General features: G+C 38.8%; 2 protein-coding genes across 2 annotated transcripts in view; one reads left to right on the top strand and one right to left on the bottom strand.

The window, feature by feature from the left end:
- Window positions 1-518: 518 nt before the first annotated feature.
- On the bottom strand, window positions 519-14485 carry BHMT2 (betaine--homocysteine S-methyltransferase 2). The gene is given in 11 exon segments (XM_020998453.2): window positions 519-843; window positions 2831-3059; window positions 4083-4265; window positions 6005-6152; window positions 7594-7703; window positions 7706-7784; window positions 8957-9048; window positions 10320-10352; window positions 10355-10387; window positions 10390-10450; window positions 14374-14485. Coding segments are annotated over 11 exon segments (1083 nt in total). The 5' UTR covers window positions 14407-14485; the 3' UTR covers window positions 519-761.
- Window positions 14486-14578: 93 nt separating this feature from the next.
- DMGDH (dimethylglycine dehydrogenase) overlaps window positions 14579-25576 on the top strand; it is a 103974-nt gene continuing 92976 nt past the window's right edge. The window contains exons 1-3 of the mRNA XM_020998451.2: window positions 14579-14856; window positions 20660-20834; window positions 23259-23357. Of these exons, the coding sequence (XP_020854110.1) occupies window positions 14735-14856; window positions 20660-20834; window positions 23259-23357 (396 nt within the window). The 5' untranslated portion in view covers window positions 14579-14734. The remainder of the gene's footprint in view (window positions 14857-20659; window positions 20835-23258; window positions 23358-25576) is intronic.

The raw sequence follows: 25576 nt of genomic DNA, 5'->3' as shown, positions 1-25576 counted from the left end.
GCCCCACACCTTCCCTCCAAACCTAAGCCCTCCTAATCTCCTTCATAATATTTCACAACCCTGGAATCATCCTTGACTGGGCCATCTCCAATGGACTTGACTTTTGTCCTGCCACTGGACTCTGACAACTCTGGAGGAGAGAGGGAGGCTGCTGATTTTGCACAGCTCTGCCTCACTTAAATCTGATTCACAAGAAAGTCAAGACATCACCCTCATTATATCATTGGTCCTCTTGGAAAATGAAAGGCTAACAACAACTGCAAACTAACGCCTAAACAGAGATTTCTTCTATTTGAGCTCTATTACTTTCTGACAATTCCCAATTTTATAATTATGCAAATACTTACATAATCCCAAGCCTGTTCTGGGGAAAGGAGAGAACCTTCCTTTTTGAAGAGGAAACCTTAATCTTTCATGAAAATGGTTTCTGGCCGGGCTTCAGGGGTACCTCTGAGGCTTTTTACACCTCTGCCTACCTCCTTGGCATAAAGAAAATTTTAAAAGGGAATGAAAACATGTTTCACCATTGCTAAGTACTTTTTAATGCAGGTTTTTAAGCAAAATTTTCTGGATCCTTGGCTCAGGACAAATTTGTCAGGCTTTTTGAACAATTAGAGATAAGGGACCCTAAACTTTGTGGTCTTGACCACAAAGGCTAATTGCAATTCATGTGGACTGGATTAGACAGGGAAAGCTTCACGGAGGAGAGGGCACTTATGACCTCTTTTTGCTATTTCAACTCAGCTATTCCTTCGGCTTCCTCAGGCATCTGGCTTTGACAAAGAAGGAAAGTATGGCCTTCCTGAAGCTGGCAACAGATTCTTCCAGTACTCCTTCTGCGCTCTGTGGAAAGGAAAAGTCTCACTTAGAATTTTGAACTGAAGAAGAAAAGCTCAATTAAACAAACTGTCACCTAAGCAAATTTGCTCTGTATATTTAATAATTTTATACACTAACTTTTGTCCTAAAGGGCAACTGAAGCTAATGAATTTCTGTTAATATAGAATATCTATTAACACACAAATTAATGGAAGGGGTAGAGGTTATCCTTCAGAGAGAGTTTTGAAAGTTCCCTAGAGAGTGATAAGTCTAACCTTCATTTTCCTCATTTTAAAGATAAGGAAACTGAGTCTCGGGAAAGTGAAGTGACTTTCCCAAGGTCATACCAATTGTGTTTTTGTTTGTTTTCTGTTAAGATTTCCATAGTTTGTTGCTTTATTATTGACTATCAGCAAGAGAGAATTTACTTGAATTTTACGAAATTTGGTGGATTACACACACTATAGATCTTAACAGCATGATAGTACTCATCAGGACATAGACCTTATTTGATGCAACAAAACATTATCATTCACAATTTTCTTGCCAATAGAAGACCATTTCACTAATATTCTGTTCACAGAGAAAGAACACAGAGTAGGGATTCTTAACCTGGGGTCTGTGAACTTTTTAAAAAATTATTTCTGATAATTCAACTTCATTATTCTTGGTTTCCTTTGTAACTCCATGTATTTTATTTTACACACTTAAAAATACTATTCTGAGAAGGAATCTATAGGCCTCATCAGACTGTCAAGGTGGGGGGGCGGTCCATGACTCAAGAAAGGTTAAGAATCCCTGGTATGAAAGTTTATAGTCAGAGACCTTTGTGTTAAAAATATGTTTTATGTTTTTCTTTTATCTACAATAACAGATAAGCAATAAATATTTGTTGATCAAAAGCAGAGATACCTGGTTTACACAAGTATCAGTGTAATCATAAAAATCTGGGAATTGTCAGCAAGCAGGAGAGTTCAGGGGGCAGAAAAATCTCTGTTTGGCCAACAGTGCACAGTATTATGTTGCAACTTCAATAAATGAAGTTTAATGTCTTTGAAAATTTGTATTTTAAAAACCCGCAAAGGATATTGATTGAATTATGCATGTTCAATAAGTTTTATGATTAGTACCAAAGTTTGTTGGCTCTACCATTTAATTCCATTTAGGTATGGCATATCCATTGTGAAGGGCAGAGTAGGTAGTAGATATAAGACTGGCCTTGGAATCAAGAAGATCTGAGAATATTCTCTGTAATAGGTACTGACTATACAGAGTAGTAAGCTGCCCTCTAGGGATCCAAACTGCCAATTCAAGTTGGAGAATATTGCTTGCTCTTTCTTTCTTTCTTTCTTTCTTTCTTCTTTCTTTCTTCTTTCTTTCTTTCTTTCTTCTTTCTTCCTTCCTTCCTTCCTTCCTTCCTTTTCCTTCCTTCCTTCCTTCCTTCCTTCCTTCCTTCCTTCCTTCCTTCCTTCCTTCCTTCCTTCCTTCCTTCCTTCCCTCCCTCCCTCCCTCCCTCCCTCCCTCCCTCCCTCCCTCCTTCCTTCCTTCCTTCCTTCCTTCCTTTCTTTCTTTCTTCCTTTCTTTCTTTCTTCTTTCCTATCTTCCTTCTTCCTTCCTTCTCTCCTCTTCTTCATCTCCTTTTTCTCCCTGTCCTCCCTCCTTCTCTTTCTGCTGTTCTTTTTTTTCTTTTTCCAACTGTTGATTAGAAATGTGATTAAGATTAAGAAATGTAAGGAAAGTGTGGGTTTGTGCATCTAGTGGCGCAGTGGATACAGTGCCAGTACTGGAGTCAGGAAGTCCTGAATTTAAACCTAGCCTAAGATCCTTATTAGCTGGGTGAGCCTGGGCATGTCACTTAACCCTGTTTGCCTCAGTTTCCTTATCTGTAAAATGAGCTGGAGAAGGAAATGGCAAACCACTCCAGTATCTTGGCCAAGAAAACCCCAAACGGAGTTACGAAGAAGCAGACACAACTGAATGACTGAACAACAACAAAGGAAATCATGCCTACCTTGCTCTAATCCAGGGCTTGGTGTGCATGCTCAAACCACTCCCCCAGCTGCCATGTTTCTCAGAAGCATCAGGCAGGAAGCCCCTTTCGGGAGCCAGCTCCTCAGCAATTGCTCTGATGTGATAAGGCTCAAATCCACAGCAGCCCCCAATGTACCTGACACCCAAGTTGTAGGCTTCCCTGGCATATTTTTGAATATCCCATCTGGTAGCAAGTCTGGGTTCCAGACCTGTAATGGAAAGAATTCTTTTGCTTCAGTAATAACACAGTTTTATCGGATATTTACTAAAAATAAAGTCTTAGGTTTCAGTCTGGATGTACTTGTGCTTACACAGCTGTCCCTTTTCACTTTCAAGAGCTCTCTAGTGTTTTTGCACTAGTTGTGAGACAGCTAGGTGGCACTGTGGATAGAACACTAGGCTTGGAATGAGTTCAGATCTGGCCTCAGACACTTACTAGCTGTGTGACCCTGGGCAAGTCACTTAACCCTGTTTGCCTCAGTTTCCTCATCTGTCAAATGACCCGGAGAAGGAAATGTCAAACCACTCCAGTATCTTTGCAAAGAAAACCCCAAATAGGGTCACGAAAAGTTGGACATCACAGAAAAACAAAAACAAGGACATTATCTGTTTGCCTTTCTTTGTGCAGAGGGGCTGGCACAGGAGTGGGGAACCTGCAGCCTTGAGGCCACATGTAGCTTTCTGGGTCCTTGGGTGCAGCCTTTTCATTGAGTTCAAGTTTTACAAAACAAATCCCTTATTATTATTTATTTTTTGGGATTTTTTTGTTTGTTTGAATTCAGGGCTGCACTTGAGGACCTAGAGGCTGTACGTGGCCTTGAGGCCACAGGTTCTCCTCGCTGGAGACTGAGGTATTTGTCAGAAGCCTGTCCAGAGCAGAGGTTTTCAGCATCCAAACTAGCATGGTGGTTGTGGAAGTGGAAAGAAAGGGTGAGACACAAGCCATATTTCAAAGTCAGATATTTACAGATGTACAACAGATAGGATGAGGCTTTGTGCCAGTAAACTGCTCCAGGCTCATCATCTTCCACTTGGCAGACAGAGGTTGCTCTCCTAGAGCCAATTTCCTACCCAAGTTCAAGACTAAACAGTCTTTCCTTGGGTCTCACTGTAGTTTTTGTTAAGCTTTTTAACTCTCCTGGACCTCACAAGGTCAACAGGACAGAATGTAGCTGCTTCTTCCTTACAGTTTTTATTTCACAGGATATGTTCAGTCAAGTGTCTTCACTTACCAAAAGGGTACTGCGGGAGGTCCACAAAGCCTCCCTTACCACAGTCAGGTGTATGGAATCCTAGGGTCTGTACCATCAAGTAAGCTTTCAGGCCAGAGGCCTCTAGGCCCTCTTTCATTAGCTTCACAGTGGCCAAGCTGATCTCTGGTCCAAATCGGCAATTCACACCAACAATGGAAGCTCCTAAGAGATTAAGGAAAGAACATTAGCTTTCCCTTTTGCAATTCTTAAAGACTCAGGAAGTGGAGAATCTTCTACTGTCTATCTCACCATAAGACAAATCACTTGCTCAAGGTCAGATGTGAGATGATAAGAAATCCCAAGGGCCTCAGTTTCCACTTTTGTGAAAAGAAGGGGTTAGAATCTAGAGTTAGGGCTTACTGCCCCCTTTTCAAAAATAATTACTCAACGCCCCCCCTGGAAATCTACTTTTTTTAGCCCTTTAACGGTTTTCTTGAATTTTACATCATTTCAAAAAAAATGTAATCAAATGTAATCCAAAAAATGACACATCTTGAATTTAATATTTTATTGCAAATTGTGTGGTTTTTTCCTGCATTGAAATTTTAATGACACAATATTGCATCATGTAACCATATAGTATCTTGTTGTAAACAAGTCATCACATCCACATATTCCTGCTGATGCATGCTGGACTTCCTGACAATGTGTGACACTTATGACACTGCCAACACTTATTTGTTAATACCTGTAGGTGGACTTGACCACTGAATGGTTATAACTTACATTTTGTGTGTTTATTTGGAAAATAATATAATCACTGTGACTTTAACTCTGTTACACAAAAGATGAAATGTGTACCAACGTTTTTTCAAAATTTTCTTCTTTCCTCATGCTTCCACCACCTTCTTATTTTTATCCAATGCTCCCCAATTGCACCCAAGGCTAGTACCCCCTCCATCATTTCAGCGCCCCCCCAGGGGACAGTATTGTCCACTTCAGGAACCTATGTAAGACTAATGGCTTGTAAAGAACCTTGATGCTGTAGAGCTATGATCCTAGGTCTCCATTTATATCCCAGGAATCAGTCTGGGGCAATCCGAAATAGTACTGTGGTTTTAAGTGGAAGCCAGGAAAATGGGTAGTTTAAAACACTTCATGCTTTTATAAGAGCTGCTAAATATATGAGTGAAGGAGATTAGAGAGTGTGCTCTGTAATTGCTGAATGAGTTCACTCTTAGTTTTTAGCCTTATTTCCTATGGAGGCTTCAAGATTAGAGCCACGCTCAGGAAATGAACTGCTACATATCTTCTTAATGTCTGTGCATTTCCACACACAAAGAAACACTGAGATTGTCTCCCTTTTGTTCCTCCCCCTGCATAGGAAGAACTCCATCAGACTCCATATTTGTAGTGACAGAGCCAAGGTTTCTTCATGCAAATAGGGACTGAAGACAGATGTCCTAGAAATGTGTTCAGTCTTCCTGTGATTCTAGAGCTAGGGAGTAATTAGCATGGTGGCAACAGAAGCTGGAACGAGAATAAAGTTATGTTCAGATGTTTCCTAAGACTAAAACCCTAGCTGGGAGATGAATGAACCATTATTGTCTTATCATTTAGAGGCCATGAAGACCAGATCAAATCTCTTATGATCTCAGAGCTAAGATCCTGAGTCATGGGTCAACATGAGTTTAGAGAAAAGTAGAGATCTCATGAGGGCTTGAGGGGGAACTGTACTACCCAAGAGAGAAAAGAATGCTAAAAATAAGGTGTGGGAGGTAGTAAAGACAATCTTCTTAAGGGTCTACCATATTTGGACCTCTGCTGGCATTTGAAGGGATAAAAATTCTTTCTCTCACTCCCTTTTCCAATTTCAAGGCAAAGAGTAAAGTAGCTTTACTAACTTGAAAACCAAATGGCTTGTCTATTCATCATGCTAAGGACCCATATGAGAACCTTACCTGCTTTGACCAGTCGAACTGCACATTCTCCAGGTGTTAGATTATGCATGTCTCCCTCTGGACCAATACACATGGTAGCTGCCACTGGCTTTCCAGACTCTTTTAAGACTTCAACAGCCCACACAGCTTCTTCGCAATACTCAAAATACTGAAAGAAGTTTCACTTATTCTACTGGCCCCAATAGAAAGCAGTTACTGAATATATCAAATAAAAAGTAGATGGTACTCTCATTTACATGGCAATCAAATGTGGTACAACAATGAAATTATCTTAGGAAGCCACCTGTACTCAAGAGCATTTATCTAGAGGTCAGTTTCTCTGAGCAATTTAATAGCTGTTAGAATAGTGTGTTGAAATTTACACTCAGAAAATCTCCTTAGTAAGACCACAGGCAATAAATAAAAGCAGAAACAACAAACTTCCTATGATGTCTCCAATACTGTGGAGGGGATCTTAGTCTTGAAAAATTTGCAGTTTATCTAAAGAAACAAAAGCTAGAGAACAATGCTAGATTGTGTGGCAGGATAACCCCAACCCTCTGTTATAGGAATTAAGAAGAGGTATGGGGTGTGTAAGATTTGGATTGGCTGATAGGTGAAGAGAGGAGAGCATCATAGCTAAAAATGATCACAGCAAAATGGAAACCACCCTTACTCTAGAGTCAGGGAGACTGGAACCAAATTCCATGGACTTACTAAATGCTTAACCCTAATTGTCCTAATCTATAAAATGAATGGTTGTACTAGATGGCCTCTGAAACTCTTGCTCTAATTCTTTTAAGGCATTGGTTCACAAAGGGAATATTGACCCTTACAAATGAATTTACAATTATCCCTTCCACATTGAGGGGTTACACAATCTGTAAAATCCGTGTAAAATTTTTTGGGCTCTCCTTTCATCCCGGAGAAGAAGGCTGAATTAGTATGGTATTAAAAGATAAGGTATGTTGATATTATACAGTACTATACATATGTTTTATGCATTTCTGAGTTTCTAAATATTTTCTATGTCATCTCTAGCTTCTTCAAAACTCCCAAAAAATTCCCATTTAATTTCTCGTGGCAACCCTGGATACAGTGATGGCCATGAGGCTGACCTTTGACTCCATGCTGAGGAAAGTCATGATGCGGAAGGGATAATTGTAGTTTATCATCTCCTTATGAGCACCTTGCTTTCTGTGTTTAGGTCTTCGGCTTCCAGAGGCTAGCTGCCAGATACTATGAACAGCATGAGCAAAAGTTCAGAAGTAGGAATTACCCAAGCTCTGTGAAGGCAAGAACCCTTTGTCTTATCTTCTTATCTCTAGCTCCTACTAATAATATAACCATAGCTAATATTTATAAGGCACTTTAAGGTTTATGAAAGTTATTACAGATACTATCTCACTTGAGCCTTACAACAACCCTGTGAAGGAAGTGCTATTATTATCCCCATTTAACAGATGAGGGAACTGAGGCAAATAGAGGTTAAATGACTTTCTTAAGGTCACACGACTAGTAAGTAACTAAGGAAAGATTTGGATTCAGTTCTCCCTGATTCCAAGTCCAGCATTCTAACTAGCCTCTTTCTGTTACTATTAGGGAGTTACCTCTGCAATCAGGAAGTCTACATTCTTTCTGGTAAAAACCTCTAGTTGTTGTTGAAAAATTTCTTTAATTTCAAGTTTATTCTTCTGGCTTTGGTACAATGATGTTGACTGATTCCTCCTGCTACCAAAGCATCTCCCTTTTCAGCCACTTCCCTGGCAAGGTCACAGGCAGCTTCATTTACATCTTTCCACTGAAATTAAAGAACATGGATTTATATAGTAGAACTAATGTTTTCTGTAAAGTCAAAATCAGATAGAGAAGAGGATGGGAAAAGAGACAAAGTTAGAGGTGTACAAGAAATTTGTTCAAAGTATGGAAGAATTAAAATCTTATCAAAATCAGTCGAAAAAAATTAGGTGAAGGAACAAAATAAAGTTTGTAGGAGTGATCACAGGTTCAGAGCAGGGATGGACCTTGAAGGCCAACTAAGGCAACTCCTTCACTTTACAGATAGTGAACTGAGGTCCACAGAGGTTAAGTGACTTGTACAAGGCCATACTCACGACAAAAGGGGTTTTGAAATCAGGTCCTCTGACTTGAGAGCCAGTATTTTATCTTATTTTATTATTTTTATTATTTTGAATTTTGCAGACACCAAATAAAGTGAGCATTTCCATAAACATAGTAGAACAGAAAGACAATTGTACATGAAAATGAAAATCTCTATTATGTACAGCTCATTTTTCTTTCATAATAAAACTTATTCAACACGTAACTTTCAAGGATGCCAAACTTCGTCTGTGATTTTTTTTGGCCTTTTTTCTGTTCTCTTCTTTGCATTCAAAAAATTCTTCAATGAGCTTCTCTTCTTTCTTTTCCTTTTTTTTTTTTTTAAGTTAACCTATACCTATCCCTCTTTTTCTTCCCACCCACCCCAAGAAACAAAAGAACCCTTGTAACAAACATGCATGGTCAACAAATTCTTACACTGGCCACATCTATGTCTTATTTGGCATTGTGAATCCATCACCTCCCTGACAGGAAGTAGATACCATGCTTTATTCCTGGTCCTCAGGAAGGGGTAGAAACTGGGTTTTTTCCACTGCACGACACTACTTCAATGAATGGAGACAACTGAGATGAACAAGGCAACTCCAATCAAAGAAAAGAATAAGTTTCCCTGCTTTACTATAAACCCAAAAAAGAATTGCATAACACTAAATAACTTTTAATCCTTTTTCCTGATCTCCAACCTATAGAATTTCATTTATTAAAGAGGAAAAAGGAGGGGAAGGGGATGTATATAAAGGAGTATATAAAGTACAAAAAGGAAAATATAGATACAGAGGAGCTCTTGCACAGGCTTCCATTGAGAAGGTATTTTGATTTCAAGTTGAACCAGTTTCCTGCTTCCCAGTTTACCTTGCTTTCCAAATTGTCCTTGCCAGCAAAAAAGGTAAAGGTCTGCATGACATTGGATCCGGCTCTCAGATACTCCATATGAAGTTGACGAACTGAAAGAGTAAGGGGGTTTAAAATAACAACAAATAGAAAACCACCATGGGTGTCCTTAATCCATTTTAATTAGCCATTTACTGATATTTCACTTAGTCACACCTAGCTTATTTACGAGAGGTTTCAGATGAAGGTTAGTTATAAGAGTAGGCAGCCCCAATAGGAAGGGGTAGGGAGGCATAATTTGGATGGCCTACCCTATGCTATTCATGAGTGCCACTGACCACTCACTGGTTGACCATTTAGTCCTTAACTTCTAGAGAATATTAACTGCTAGGCCAGTGAGGTGAAGAATGGGGCAAATTCAGTTACCATCAGACTTGTATGACCTCCCTAAAGCACACTGAGGGATAAGGTACTTAATTACCTGGATATCAGATTACTTTGGATATTTTTGCCCCCTCAAAAAATTCCCCCAAATACCCATATTTTCTATGAAGCCTTCTTTGGATTTCTCATAGCATTTTGTACAGAGCTCTTCTATGGACTTCTTTGGTTAACATAATTGTTGTCTTATGCCCCATTAGACTGTTAGCTCTCTGGGATCAGGGAGAATCATGTTAGACTTAGACTAGAAAGAATCATAGAGTCATTTAGTCCAATCCTCTAATTTTACAGATGAGGAAACCGAGCTCTAGAGCCATTAAATGGCTTTTGAAAGGTCACATAGATGGTCAGTGGCTGATCTGGGCATTGAACTCTGGTCCTCTGACTTGAAGTTCAGGGCTCCAATTTCAGCTCTCTTTCTAGTTTTCCCCATGTTGCTCCCTTCTGATCTCTTCTTTGTATTCTCAGTATCCTTCATATAGGCATTTCATAAATGTTTCTTGATTAGAAGTGAATGGATTGGGGCAGCTAGATGATGCAGTGTATAGAACACTGGCCCTGGATTCAGGAAGATGACTTGAGTTCAATTCTGGCCTCAGACACTTGACACTTACTAGCTGTGTGACCCTGGCAAGTTACTTCACCCCATTGCCTTGAAAAAAAAAAGTGAATGGGATTAATACACATCATCTTCATTTTTATATTTTTATTTTATGTTTTATATATCAATATATTTTATCTATTTATATACCAGATGCTTATAATATATAAACATAATTATAACATAACAATTATTATATTTATATAACATGTATTTCTATACCATGACAGGTTCCATGGAATTAATTATTAAACATGAACCATCTTCATTGTTTAGAGCAGGGCCGAACAAAGTGTCACGAAGAAGAGAACATTTTAAAAATGTGACGGTGCTTTACTTTACCTGCTTCTGGGTACTCTACAGCTGCTTCTGGGTCCAGAGTCCAGCTTTCACATACCCCCTTTTCTCAAGGTAAAGACGAAACTTCCATCACCAATCACAACCTCTCCACTATTCAGACGTTCTAGAATGCCCTAGAAAGAAAGGTTCTGTTTTTTTTTTTAAAGACCTGAGGAACCCTTCTTTTTAGGGAACAGGACATGGATAATGGTTTTATGACACAGACTGAGGAGAGTAGCCAGATAGATAGAGGGAGAACTAGGAGAAAATACTGTCACAAAGCTTCAAGGAAGAATGAAGATTTAGGGCAAACTGGAGACCAGCAGTGGCAAATACTGCAGAGAATGAAGAAGATTGAGGACTGAGAATGAAACATTGGATTAGCAATTACAAGATGATTGGTAAACTTGGGGAGCGCGGTTTCAAGTGAGGGTGGAGGTTAGAAATTAGACTGCAAGGTGTAATAGGCCAGGTCTGGCTCAGACTAGTCCCTGGTAATTTAGGTTCCATATTGAGTGAAATAAAATATTTGTAGGAAATTCTGAAACAAAAGGAGGTTTACTTAGAGAGCACACAACAAGGATACAGTAGTTGGTTTGGGTAAATGTGGCCCCCCTCTTAATTTAGAAACATGTCTGTTCAGCAGGGCAGGCTATGAAACATTTTTTCACCTTACAGCCAACCCAGTAATGAATCTCTCCAAATTTAATAGCTGACATTTACATAGCACTTTAAGGTTTGCAAAATGATTTATAGTTAAATTTCATAATAACCCTTAAGGAGTAGGTGCTATACCCATTTTACAGATGAGGAAATGGGTTCAGGATAGTTGAGTAACTTCCAATGGCCACACAGAAAGCGTCAGGCAGTTTGGGACTCAGCTTTCTCATGCAAAGTCTAACTTATCCCACTGTATGGCTTGAGTTTTGATATAGCTGATGCCAAGTCACTTTTTCTGACAGGTTCAATAGCTTTTTAAGCATATGTCTAGCTTGAAATAATCGTGATATCATCACAGAGACTGTTACTTGTCTTCCTGCTTTAAATAGCTAGTGGACATATATCCAGTTCATGTAATAACTATAACTTTTTGGATTGGATCTATGATTTCACTGGGCTCAGGAACTCTCAAAGATCAATTGGTACCTCATTTGCGTGTAGAATCACAGAATTGCCTGGGCCACTGAGAGGTTAAGTGAATTATCCAGGTCCACACAGCCAACTTGTTTCAGAGATGGGACTTGAATCTAGGTCTTCCTAATTCTAAGACTGATTTCTTATCCACATGTTACTTTGCCACTCCAAAAACTCTAATAAAGTACAGGGGCGTGTGTCTTTTCTAACCTCATTTCTCTCTTTAGGATAGGAGTTAGGTCATGAGATGCTCACTCCCCTCACCTTTTCCTCCGTGTGTATATTCATCTTCCCAAACACTCCATTTGTGTAAAACAGTGAGTTCCTCCCCTTTCTTCTCCGTGTGTATCCTAGTATATTCCCTTTTGTCTCCATTTTCTTTACTTTCTTACAACCAACAAACAGAACAAACTCATATCCAGGTCCTGGATTTGCTTTATTTAATGCCCCCTTCCATTCTTAAAATAAATAAAAATTTGAAAGGAATACCTGCTTCTTATCTATTTGAATAAACTGCTTCATCATCATTTATCCTCTTTCAATTGCTCAAATATATTCACCTTTGTAAGTTTTCCGTAATTATTGTGTTTGCATTTCAAAGTTTTTACTCAACTCTGGTCTTTTCATTAGGAAAGATGAAAAGTCCTCTATATTCGACTAAATATCCATTTAGCCCTTCTAAGATTATACTCAGTTTTGCAGGGGGTTATTCTTGCTTGTAACTTTTTATTTATTGCCATTTGGAATATCATATTCCAATATTTTCTCAACTTTATAGTAAATGCTTCTAATTCTTGTGTTATCTTGACTATGGTGCTTTGGTACCTGAACTACTTCTTTATGACTGTTTGTAGTATTTTTTTTCTTTTTAGCTCTATAGTTTGGCTATAAAATTCCTTAGTGTTTTCAGCTTAGGATTTCTCTCAGTTGGTAATTAGTGGATTCTTTTTCATTTTTACTTCGTTCTCTGGTTCTAATAGCTTTGGTTGCACTAACTTCTGTAGCCTTGACAAGCCCCAGTGGGATGGTAATGCTCACACAAGTCTCGGACTTCCTATATAACTCTTGGTGCTGATGTTAAGGTGCTGGGTTGGTTTTGTTTTCCAGTGAGGTTCTTAAGTGCTTAGAAGAATGCGTAGCTGAGCTCTGTCTCCCTGTGCAATGAACTCCAGAGACTGGCCTTCTTTTCTGCTTCAGTTCTAACAACATAAAACCAGAATTTAGCTTCATGCACCCAAAGACTATAGCCCAGGAAGTTAGAGCTCATAGTTAGTGTACCAAGAAGTCTTTCATGTCAACACTGAACAAGATTACATACTGAAATTTTCGCTATATTTGCACACTGTTGATTCCAACTTGGGGAGAAGAAAAAACCCTCAAAGCACTTCAAAGCCTATTTCTGATCTTAAACATGAAATCAACTAGAGTCCCCCAAAGAATAAAAACACCTGCTTTGGTTGGGTCTCTATAACATGAAATTATCTGAAAGATCTACAATTTCATTAGGTTCGTAGGAAACTTCCAGTTTATGATTTAGTAGGTAAATCCTAGAGAGTTGTCTGTGGCATACAGAGGTTAAATGATCTGCCCAGAGGCACACAGCCAGTAGGTGCTGGATCCAGATCATTGTAATTCTAGTCATAAGGTCACAGATTTAGAGCTGAAAGGGCCCTTAGAGGCCATCTAATCCAATCTCTTCTTCTCCCCTATTTTGTAGATGAGGAACTGAAGCCAAAAGGTTTAGATTTCCCCAAGGTTACACAGCTTCCATTTATGTGATAGGACTTGAACCTGCTTCCTGTTGACTCTAAATCCAATACTCTATCAAATATGTGCTGTTTCAACCCCTGAATTCTAGTCACCACATGCTCTCTACCGTCTAGGATATTAAACATGTAGATGAACAATTATATATTGTCAAGATTTGGGATTTATTTTCTATGCTAAATTTGTGGCTGAATATCTAAATAACAGTCATACAACAGTAATTAAATAATCAATATTTTACTTCAGGGGGCCGTCCCCTCCCCTCTTCTGCCATATTTACTGTTCCTAGATCAGTTTTGAATGAATGCACATTAAGCTCTCTGAACTGTTAAATCCTTGAAAACCCTGAGACAGGAGGGAAGGTGTAGGAATCCCTGGGCTGATTAGGCTACCTCCAGCTTCTGTAGCCTGTTGTAAAAGACAGCCCCCCCCCTTCTTTTGCTTGTGCTTTTGAAGGCAATCGGGGTTAAGTGACTTGCCCAGGGTCACACAGCTGGTGTCTGAAGTCGCGTTTCAGCTCAGAGCTTCCTGACTCCATTGCGCCACCTAGCTGCCCCAGACAGCTCATTTTCTAAGTTCATCTTGTCTCTGCCATAAAATCCATTCCCGACCCCATCCTTCCCAAATTCCTGTACTGACCGAGAGAAGAGAGTTGAACCTTTACGGATACGAGCATCTCTTTGTATCACTTTCAACCAAGTTTTTGCAACTTAGTTGAAGCCCCCTCCAAACATTTGGAAAGGATGTTCCGGTGGGGGGTGGGGGGATGGGGCAGGGAGCTCAGGTGTGTGTTAGGGGGACATACGAAAATCTGTGGACGGTAAAACCAGAGAGACTGGAGAGGGGTGGGGGGGGAGATGTGAAGTGGGAGAAGGCAGGCGTGGGCCCATCAAGACAGCTTTGCAAATCTGGACTGAGCGAGGACGGTGGCTGCAGTGATGATGGGTGGTGATGGGCGGAGAGAAACACACAGAGAGAGAAATTCAGAAAGACAAGAGACAAAGAGACAGACAGGAAACCTCTCCCCTCTTCTCCCTCCCCGCCCCCCGCAAAACCCCAACAACAAGACGCACAGGGCAACAGAAAGACAAGGCAGAGATAGACAGACAGCTGGACTGACGGACAGACAAAAAGGACAATTAAATTGGCTCCTCACCTTCTTTACCCTTTCCCCCCCGACCCGTGCCATCTCTCCACTGTTGGGACAACGCTTGGCCCAGAGACTGAGAGGGCAAAGTGGCTGTCTTGCACCTGAGAAGTAGCTGGAAGCCGTGGGGTGAGCCTGGCCCTCCTCTTTCTCCCGCCCACATCGGGATAGGGGTGGGTCCTAGGCCACCCCCGGGAGTTGTTCAACACCAGTCCTGGGCCGAACTGCATGCTGCCCCTAGGGAGCCATTACTCGAGCCAGGGGGCCTGATTACTCAGAAACGTCCAGGATCATTGCTTGAGGAATCACCTGGGAATTGTTAAGGGGCTGCACGTCTCCTGAAGTCTGCCTGTCCTCCTATACCCAAGCTATGCTTCTGGGTGGCCTGAAGCAGCTGAGGTTTCAGCTGCGAACAGTAGAGTCCACCTTGACCCGGGGCAGCTGGCTGCGGTCAGTGTGCCGCAGCAGCAGCGGGCTCCCCTTCCAGGAAGGGTGAGTGCTAGAAATCGGAGTCCAGGGCCTGCTTGGGACTGGGCTGGAGCGGGAGAGAAGAGGTGAGGGTGGAAGTGTTGGAGAAAAAAGAGCTGGAAGTTCAGTCTGTGTTTCTAAGAGGCTGAACCTGAGAGGGAGAGGTGAAGCTGTCCAGCTCCTTTGCAATTTATCGTTTCTGAGTACCACTATAGGATTTAAGGCTGGTAGCAGAGCGTCTTTGCTTTTTAATATTGCCATTCTTACCGGTCAAGAGCCTTCACTTTAGGAAGTGCCACTTAGCTCATATTACGGTTTAATTTAATTTGATTTCCCTAATCTGAATAATAAATAGCGCAAACGCCTTCAGGGAAAGGATGGCATGTTTTTTTCTTCTTTATATTCCAGCGACCGGTGCTTGGCGTTCCCTCCCCGACCTGTATAGGCAGCTTCCAGTGAGCAGCACCAGCTGTTAACCCAGCGGGGCATCTTCTTTGCAACTTAGTCTTAGCAAATTGCCCAAGACACTGAGAGGTTACCTGGCTTGCCCAGAGTCAGACAGCCAGTAAGCTTCAGAGGCGGGAATCTTCCTGATTCCCAGGACGTTTCTCTCTCCCCCTTACCCTACAATGCTTCTCACCTGGTACTTGTATGCAGCCAATCAACAGTTGTTGAATTGTTGACTCTGTTCGCTACCAAGAGTGAAATAAAGTTTTGGCAGAGATGACTTGATCAGCGGTTAAAAGGATTATTTGCTGACAGTTAAATAAGAAAATTTATGCTCACAAATCCCATTTTGGTAACTGCTTTATTACATTAGCCAGATAATCATAAAGTCTCTGTTTTACTTTGTGCTGTGTAAACAAAGCTGCCTTTTCAGATGACAAATGATGTTTATTTGGGAGGGTTGTTAGATTAAAGTAACAAAAAAAGAGTCACCCAATGTAACATAGATGGAAGAAGAGAAATATGGTGTGGCTCCAGTGAGAGGAGTAGAGTTGGAGGAGAAGACAATTTCAGCCTCTTGTTTGTTGTACTTGTGCATAGAGTCACTTGGTTTCTGTGGGTCTTAGTTTCCCTATTTACAAAATAAGGGGATTGGACTAGTGTTTTCTTGGGTCTCTTATAGTTCTAAATCTGATGCTTTTGTAATAAACAAATAGATAACTTTTGATCCTGTTTGAATATAAAAGGCTATGCTTGTATTTCTACATTCATACTTCCCTTAACTGGCTATCAAAATATTTAAGTACTCTCTCTCTCTCTTTAACCAAAATTCTTATGAAATTCTAGAAAGGAAATAAATCATATTTTGGTGTAATGGGCAGACAACTTTACAAATCTCCAATGGAATGTTTTAACAAAGCACTAGACTGGGATTAAAAAAGGAAAAAAGCATTTGTTAAATACCTACAATGTGATAGGCACTGTGCTAAGTGCTTTACTTATTTGATATTTACTACAACTCCACAAAGTAGATGTTATTATTATCCCCGTTTTACAATTGGGGAACCTGAGGCAGAGGTGCAAGTGACTTGCCTGCGGTCACACAGTTAGTAAGTATATAAGACCACATTTGAACTCAGCTCTTCCTGACTCCAGGCTGAGTGCTCTATCCACTGTACCACGTATCTGTCAGGGTTAAGAGACCAAGGTTCTAGTCTAAGCTTTTTTACCTACTAGTCCAGGGACTTAGGTCAGTTGTTTGCTCTCTGTGTCTCACTTTTTTTATTTGTAAAATGAGGAAGTTGAACAAGATAATTTCTAAGATCAAATTTCAGTTCTGATATTTTATACTTCTGTATCCCCACTGAGAAATACACGTGTCTGGGATTTAAAATTTTATTTGCTATGGAAAATAGCCAATCCACAAAAACATGGAACATGTTGTTTTTGGTTCAAAGTACAAAAGGAGATGATAAAAAGTTATAGTTTAAAGAACAGTTAAAAGAATAAAGAAAAATGGATCTTTATATTGAGTACTGTGGTATAGAAGAGAGACAGTGTGATATTGTAGTTAGGTAGACTTCTCAGAGTAAGAAAGTCCCTTGGAGTTCTAGTCCTACCTTTGACACATGCTAGTTGTGTGACCTTGAAGAAATCTTTTTTTTTCATTTTATTTTTAATTTATGGAATAAAACAAGCATTTCCATAACATAGTAGAATAAAAAAGATGATTGTACTTGAAACTGCAAATATACTATGTCCAACTTGCTATTCCTTTTAAATATATAAAAATTATCAAGTAATTTTTAAATTTAATTCTTCTCTCCCTTCTTTCCCCCAGAGATGGCTGCTACTAGACACAATAGATCTACAAACACACACACATCAATTTATTCTATGCATCTCTTTTTCAGTTCTTTCTCTGGATGCAGATAACGTCTTCTTTCATATATCCTTTATAGTTAATTTGGGTATTTATAATAGACAAAATAACTTTTTCACTTGAACTCATTCTTAAAACAATATTGCTGTTACTGTATACAATGTTCTCTTGGTTCTTCTCATTTCACTCTTCATTATTTTGTGCCAGTCTTTCCATGTTTTTCTAAAATCATTGAGCTCATCATTTCTTACAGCATAGTAGTATTCCATCACAATCACATACCACAACTTGTTTACCCATTCCCCAACTGGTGGGCATCCCTACAATTTCCAGTTCTTTGTCACCACAAAGAGAGCTGCTATAAACATTCTAGGACATATAAATGCTTTTCCTTTTTTCTCTAATCATCTGCAAATAGACCAAGTAGCGGTATTGCTGGGTCAAAAGGTATAGGTGGTTTAATAACTCTTTGGGCATAATTCCAAATTGCTCTCCAAAATGGTTGGATCATTTCACAATTCCTCCAACAGTGAATTAGTATACCAATTTTTCCACATCCTTTTCAACATTTGTCACTTTTCCCTTCTGTCATTTTAACCAATCTGGTAGGTGTAAAATGATATCTCAAAATTGTTTTAATCTGCATTTCTCTAATCAATAATGATTTAGAACATTTTTATATGATTAAATTGTTTTGATTTCTTCATTGGAAAACTGGCTGATCATATCCTTTGACCATTTATCAACTGGGGAATGACTTGTATTCTTATAGATTTGACAAAGTTCTTTATATATTTTAGACATAAGACCTTTATTTGATAATTAAAAAAATTTCCCCCAATTTTCTGCTTTCCTTCTAATCTTGGCTACATTTGTTTTATTTGTACAACCCTTTTAAATTTAATGTAATAAAAATTATCCATTTTATACCTAATTATGTTCTTTATCTCTTATTTATTCATAAATTGTTTACCTATCCACAAGTCTGATAAGTAATATGCCTGTAAAGTCTCTCCTTATATCTAGGTCATGTATCCACTTTGACCTTATCTTGTTAAATGGTGTGAGATATTTGTCCATGTCCAATTTCTGCCATACTGTTTTCCAGTTTTCCCAACAAATTTTACCAAATAATGAATTCTTATCCCAAAATCTTAAGTCTTTACACTTGTCAAGTACAAGTTTATGTTTATTTGCTGCTGTAAATTGTATGTCTACTCTACTCCATTGATCTACCTTTCTGTTTCTTAGCCAGTACCAATTAGTTTTGATAATTACTGCCTTATAACACAGTTTAAGATCTGCTACTGCTAAGCCTTCTTCCTTTATACTTTTTTTCATAATTTCCTTTGATATTCTTGACTTTTTGTTTTTCCTAATGAATTTTGTCATTTTTTCTAATTTAGCAAATTAAGTTTTTGGTAATTTGATTGGGATGACATTGAATATATAAGTTAGTTTGGGTAAAATTGTCATTTTTATTATATTGGCCCTGTGTACCCATGGACAATTAATATCTTTCCAGTTATTTGAATCTGATTTTATTTGTGTAAAATTTTTTAAAAGTAATTTTGTTTATGTAGTTCCTGGATTTGTTTTGGTAGGTGTTTTTTGCTGTCTAGAGTTTCTAATTGGTTAACTAACTTTTTGTAATTTTCTTGAATTGCTTTTATTGTTTCCTGATTTTTCCTCATTCTCTTTTATTTGATTTTTAAATTCCTTTTTAAGTTCTTCCAAGATTTCTTGTTGGGCTTGTGACCATTTTACATTACTCTTTAAGGTAGGAGTGGCTTTTTTATTTTTACTTTTAACTTCTCAGTGCTTCAGTCAACTCTATAAATTGTAGCATATGTACTACTGACTGATCTTGGTAGATGGAGTTTCTACAGTGTGAGTTGTTTATACGAATTAAATCACAGGGAGCAGGAGGAGTAGAAAGAGGAGAAAGAGAAGGAAGGAGAAGAAGAAGAAGAAGAATCCCAAGTTTACCACTTCTTGCCTGTGTGACCTTTGACAAGTTATTTAATATATCTGGGCCTCAGTTTCCCCATCTATAAATATTGGGATGGGATTAAATTACCTAAAAAAATCTCTTCCAGTTCTAAGTTGATAATCTTTTTTAAAATTTAGGGACAGATTACATTTCCCTTTGCAACATGGCTAATATGGAAATTTTTGCATGACTGCACATACAGTCTATATCAAATCACTTGCCTTCTCGAGGTAAGGGGAGGGAGAAAATATGGAACTCAATATTTAAAAAAGTTTAAAATTGTTTGCATGTAATTGAGAAAAATAAAAATTAAATTAAAAATATTTAGAAACAGAACAGAATTTAACTATTAGGCTCTTCTCATTCAAAATAAGAGAGATAATTCAAATTACTTGAAATTTGGGGAAAGTAAATGTTTGATGATCTTTTCAAGTTCGTATTTGTTTTCAATATTGTGCAAAGCAGGAAACCTTATGACTCATGTTGTATATGATAGGGTCCTCTGGAGTAGAAGCTATTGCCAGGAAGAAGGGACTTGATGACTAAGATAGAACAAGATAGCAAGGAATCCATAATAGATGAACTAAACTGAAGGGAAAGGATCTAAGAGTGGAAGAGTATAAAAGATAAGCTTTGAGAGACTGTGAAAGCAAGAAGTCAAAGACAAATCAACCCTCATTAGCTGTTTGACATGGAGAACAGGTAATACCTAACAAAAAAAGAAGAAAGAACTTTTGAGAGTTAACTCATAGCACCTGAAGCTCAGGGCACAAAAAAAGTTTCAAAAACACTTATCTAGTAAATAAATAAATCCACCATAAGCCAAATAATTTGGGTTTCTGGCCTTATTTTTTCTTTTTTGTAAGAGCAGGGCATTTAGTAGAGAAAGTCTTGAGACCATAAATACAGTATTGGAAATAACTGAGTATGTGAGGTCAGCAAAATGTATATGAATAAGTAATAGTGATGGGTGGTCTCAGTGGTTTTTTGTTGTTACTGTTGAGTCATTTCAGTTGTGTCTGACTCTTCATGAGCCCATTTGGAATTTTCTTGGCATGGTTGCTATTTTCTTGGCATGGTTTGTCATTTCCTTCTTCAGTTCATTTTATAGATAAGGAACTGAGGCAAACAGGGTTAAGTGACTTGCCCAGAGTCACACAGCTAATAAGTGTCTGAGGCTGGATTTGAACTTATGAAGAGGACTCTTCCTGACTCCAGTCCCAGCACTGAATCCACTGCACCACAGAGTACTGGAACTGGAGTTAGGAAGACTTGAGTTCTATCTACTGTGCCACCTAGTTACCTCTGTTTTAAAAAGTACTCAATTCTTGATGGTTTTAATAAATAAACTATTGCTACTTACCCAATTCTCCAAGAGCTAGATGTACTGTAACTCCATATAGTGCCTGCCTGCTTGGATTTCAGAGAAGCATTTACACATGAGAAATGATTTGGATCTATATGAAGGAGTATGGAAGATAAGTGACTTTTAAATTGTTTTTCAGAGAAGGGAAGGCATCTTCCTTTTCAGAAACAAGATGGAAAGACACAGCAGAGACAGTAATCATTGGAGGTGGCTGTATTGGTGTGAGCCTAGCTTACCATCTGGCCAAAGCTGGAATGAAGGACGTGGTGCTTTTGGAAGCATCGGAACTCACTGCTGGATCTACATGGCATGCAGTAAGAAAACTGAGATTAACCTATTCATTCATTCAACAATCATTTAATGAGCCTCTCCTATATTCAGGGCATTGTGCTAGGGAACGGAGATAAGATGGAGATGTACATGTAATTAAGACATCATTCCTGCACTCCACTTTCTACCATAAACTCATTACCTATGATTTCTCCCCTTTTCCCTTGTTAGGGAACTCCCAGATTTAAAAAAAAAAAAACAATACCTCCCACTATCAATGTAGGTGGGTGCCTCCTCTGAAATTTACAATCTTAGTGAGATGTTTGGGGCCACTAAAATTTGGGTTTTGCCCAGGATCACATAGCCAATATGTGTGAGGCAAAATTTGAACCCACATCTTTCCTGAATCAAAGGCCAACTATACCACTCTATTTCCATACCAGGGGTTCTTGACCTTTTCCCTATCATGGGACAGTCTGATAAAACCTATGGACCCCTTTCAGAATGCTGTTTTTAAATTCATAAGATAAAATGCATGGGATTACAAAGGAAACCAATTTTATAAAATAAAATTATTACAATATTTTAAAAAAGGTCCACAAACCCCAGGTTAGGAAGCCCTACAGAGTCTATAGTAAATGCACAAGAATGATTGTATATAAACTGAAGGGAAGAGAATTTTTTCATTTTGGAATCAGATAACCTGGGTTTAAATCCCAGCTCTGTCACTTCTTACTGTGAGACTGTGGATAAATCATTAAATTTGACTAAGGGTAAGCAGGAGAATCTTTTGCTGTCTGTAGACTTTTTATTAAACGGAATAGGAGGATCCTCTAAACTCTTTGGCAGCCTTCAAGGCCATTGTTTACTTAGTTACTTCCCCAAAAGAAGAATAGTTCTAATGTTTATAGCATTTCCATCACAGCAATCCTTTGAGGTATGTAGGAAATGTTTAAATTCTGGTCCCCAGAAAAGGAATCTGAGATGAAGGGACTATATTCACACAGTAAGTTAAGTGGCAGAGCTGAAACTCTTACCCAGGTTGCGCTGACCAGTTCATTGCTTTTTCTATCAAACCCCTTACTTCCTTACCAACTCCTCTTCACTCCCCCTATAGAGCTCATCACTGGGAGTTCCCTATATCAGTGAAATCACAAGTCTGGTCCACTTCAATACAATCTCCACACCTACAATTACTGCAAATAATTGTATTTGGAAGAAGTATTCATTGTTGGATTCATAATGATTACTTTGTTCCTGGGATATCTCTTGCTGAAAATGTTCACTCTGGCCTCATAATTTGCTAGACTACTTTGTATCTTTTCTTTATCTCCACAACCCCCTACTTTGTATTATATTTATTTTTGATCGTGTTGGGGGCAGAGAACAATTCAATGGTGCCTTGCACATGGTGCTTTAATAAATGCTTTTTGATCTTATTTTTTTGTTTGCTCATTTGAATTGATGTCAAGGAAGCTCATAAATTTGTCACATCGTCGCAACATCCTATTCTGAAGGACTAAACCTGGTACTTTCATTCATTTATTCGCTGATAGATGTAGAGAATGTCCCAAAAGTCTTAGGTCATTTTTTATGCTATTAAAGCTTAAAACTGTTCTAAGACTTTTGGGACACTGTTTGCGAGGCACAGCCTGAAATTCAGTGATTAATCCCTTGCCCTCAAGGAGCTTCCAATCTAGTAGAAGAAATAATTTACATATTTACTTCAATAATTCATTTGACCTGGGGTCTCACTGACATGTGGAGATTCCATTGGGAGCAGCTCAAAACTCACCCACGACTCCTTAATTCTATTTAATTTTTGATGTCACTGCACAGATCTTCAGAGTATTTACCCAGAGAAACAAGGACCTTGAAGGATTTTTTTCTTTTATATTTTGTGGGTATCAGTGGAATGTTAGGGCTAGTCATGCTATACACATGATCACATATTTCTTCCATGTTGTTTCTTAACACCACTTCTAAAATCATTATATAGCTTTCTGAGCTTTGCAAAGTGCTTTATACATACAATCTCATTTTAATTTCACAACAACCCTGGGGTAGGTGTTTTTATTATCCCCATTTTACAGTTCAGGAAACTGAGGCAGATAGGGTCGCAAAGGTAATAAGTGTTTAAGCCTGTTTGAATTCAGATCTTTGTGACTCTAAGTTCAGTGCTCTAGCCACAACACAACCTAGTTGTCAAATAGAAATAATTCTAATAAAAAAGAGACTCACTAGTGCATGAGAAGTCCAAAAAGCTCTATAGAAGTTCAGAAAACAGAAAGATACATGTTGGACTGAGAGAATAGGGAAAGTTTTATGGTGGAAGTACCATTCAAGCTGAGCCCCTCATTCAATCCTGGGGACTGATAACTGTAGTATTAGCTGTTTAATTCTCAATGAGTAACTATAAAAATTCTTAAGGTGCTGTTTTATTTATTTATTTATTTTGCTTTGCCAAGGCAGGTTTAACGACTTATTTTCATCCTGGAATAAACTTGAAGAAAATACATTATTACAGCATTAAGCTTTATGAAAAACTGGAAGAAGAAACTGGGCAGGTAAATGGATTAAATGAAAGAATTCCTATTTAGATCAACATTGGCTTTGATGAGCAAGGTTCATAAAGAGATTTAAACTGATGAAAATGCTCTCCTTTTCAGTTTTATTGCTTCTTCTCATCTGTGTGTGTGAGAACATGCAATTACCTCAGTAGCACACAATTATGATATATTGTAGGACTCAGATTAGAGTGTGCTGTGGGAATCTCTGGGATTCATTTAAAAATCAATTCAACCTACAATATCTTAGAATTTAGTCTTTATATAATCAGTTTTTCTGCCTACTTTTAAAAAAAGGAAATAGGAAGCCACTCTCAAAACAAAACACCAGTATTATATGTAGAAATCTATAAGTTGAGGTCTTTCTGTATTTGGCCTCTGAGTTGTCTGAAAGTCACATATGCCAGATTTTCCGTATGTCTCAACAACTATAATGGCAACAACAACTGAGGTTTATTTCATGCTTTAAGCTTTACAAAGAATTTAATATATGTTATTTCATTTGAGCCTCACAATAACCTACTAGGTTAGTGAAGCTATTATTATTCCCAATAGATTATAAGCTCCTTGAGGGCAGGGACTGTCTTTTGCCTCTTTTTGTATCCTTAGTATTTAGCACAGTGCCTGGCACAGAGAAGGGGCTTAATAAATGCTGACTGATTGTTTTTATGGATTTATTTAAAAACCATTCATAGCCCAATGGATAATATCTAAAATAAGTGATCCCAGAATTCAAGGTGCCAAAGAGCTTTCCCTTCATCTACTGGCTTATTCCCTACAATCTACAAACAAACATGTTTATGTCTCCCCTAGCCTGAAAAAACCCTCACTTGATCCTTGCATTTCTGCTAACTCTCATCCTATAATCTCTTCTGCCCTTTGTAGCCAAACTCCTCAAAAACTCCATCTACAACAGTTGCTTCCACTTTCTCTCCTCTCACTCTCTACTTAACCCCTGGCAGTTCAGCTTCCAACCTTATCATTCCATTGAAACTGATCTCTCCAAAGTTACTAATGATCTCCTAGTTGTTAATCCTCTTCTCAGTCCTTATTATCTGTGACCTCTCAAGCAGTCTTTCACACTTTGATCCCAATCTCCTCCTTAATATTCTTTTCTCTCTAGGTTTTCAGGTCACCACTCTCTCTTGGTTCTGTTCCTACTATCTAACCACTCCTTCTTAGGCTCCTTTGCTGGATCCTCTTCCAGATCATGCCCTCTAACCATAGGTGTACCACATGGTTCTGTCCTGGGTCCTCTTCTCCCTCCTTCACTTAGTGATCTCAACAGCTCCCATAGATTGAATTACCATCTTTATGCTGATGATTCTTAAATCCCACTCAACTCTCTCAGCTGACCTGCAATCTGGCATCTCCAACTGCCTTTCAGTTGTCTTAAACTGGATGTCCAGTGGACATCTTAAACTCAATATGCCCCAAACAGAACTCTAAACCCTAAACCCTCCCCTCCTATCTTCCCTGTTACTGTACAGGGCAAAACCATTCTTCTAGTCCCTCAGGCTTGCAATCCAGGAGTTATCCTGGACTCCTCACTATCTCTCACCCTCCACATCCAAGGCTTGTCAACGCCATCATTGCAACATCTCTTGAATATACCCCTTTCTCTCTTCTGACACTGCTCCTGCTCTAGTGCAGGCCCTCATCAACTCTTGACTAGATTATTGGGCTAGTCTGCTGGTAGAACTGCCTGCCTCAACTGTCTCCCTACTCCAATCCATCCTCCATTCATTTGCCTAAGACATGTGCCATGTCACACCCCACCCCCAACTCAATAAATTCCAATGGCTCTATTTTGCCTCCAGGGTCAAATACAAGATGCTTTATTTGACATTCGAAGCCCTTTTTATAAAGGTTATCCTAGGCCCTTCCTACCTCTCATGTCACACCTTACTTCTTGCTATGTAATCTTCAATCTAGTGACATGTGTCCTGGCCTCCTGGCTATTTCATGAACAAGACACTCCATCACTAAGCTCCAGGCATTTGCTCTGTCTCCCATGCCTGTAACATCTACTCCATTCTGACTACTGACTTCCTTGGCTTCCTTTAAGTTCAACTGAAATCTCACATTTTACTGGAAACCATCCCTAAACCCTCTTAATCTTAGTGCTCTCTCATTGTTATTTCCTATATATCCTTAAATAGAGCTTGCTTTGTGTATATGTGTTTGCATGTTGTCTCTCCCTGCATTGAGGGCTGTCT

This window comes from Phascolarctos cinereus, unplaced genomic scaffold (genome assembly GCF_003287225.1).
Source record: "Phascolarctos cinereus isolate Bilbo 61053 unplaced genomic scaffold, phaCin_HiC Scaffold_4;HRSCAF=312, whole genome shotgun sequence".
Lineage (NCBI taxonomy): Eukaryota > Metazoa > Chordata > Mammalia > Diprotodontia > Phascolarctidae > Phascolarctos > Phascolarctos cinereus.
The sequence above is the reverse complement of the archived record's forward strand: the minus strand, read 5'-3'. Positions and strand labels throughout refer to the sequence as shown.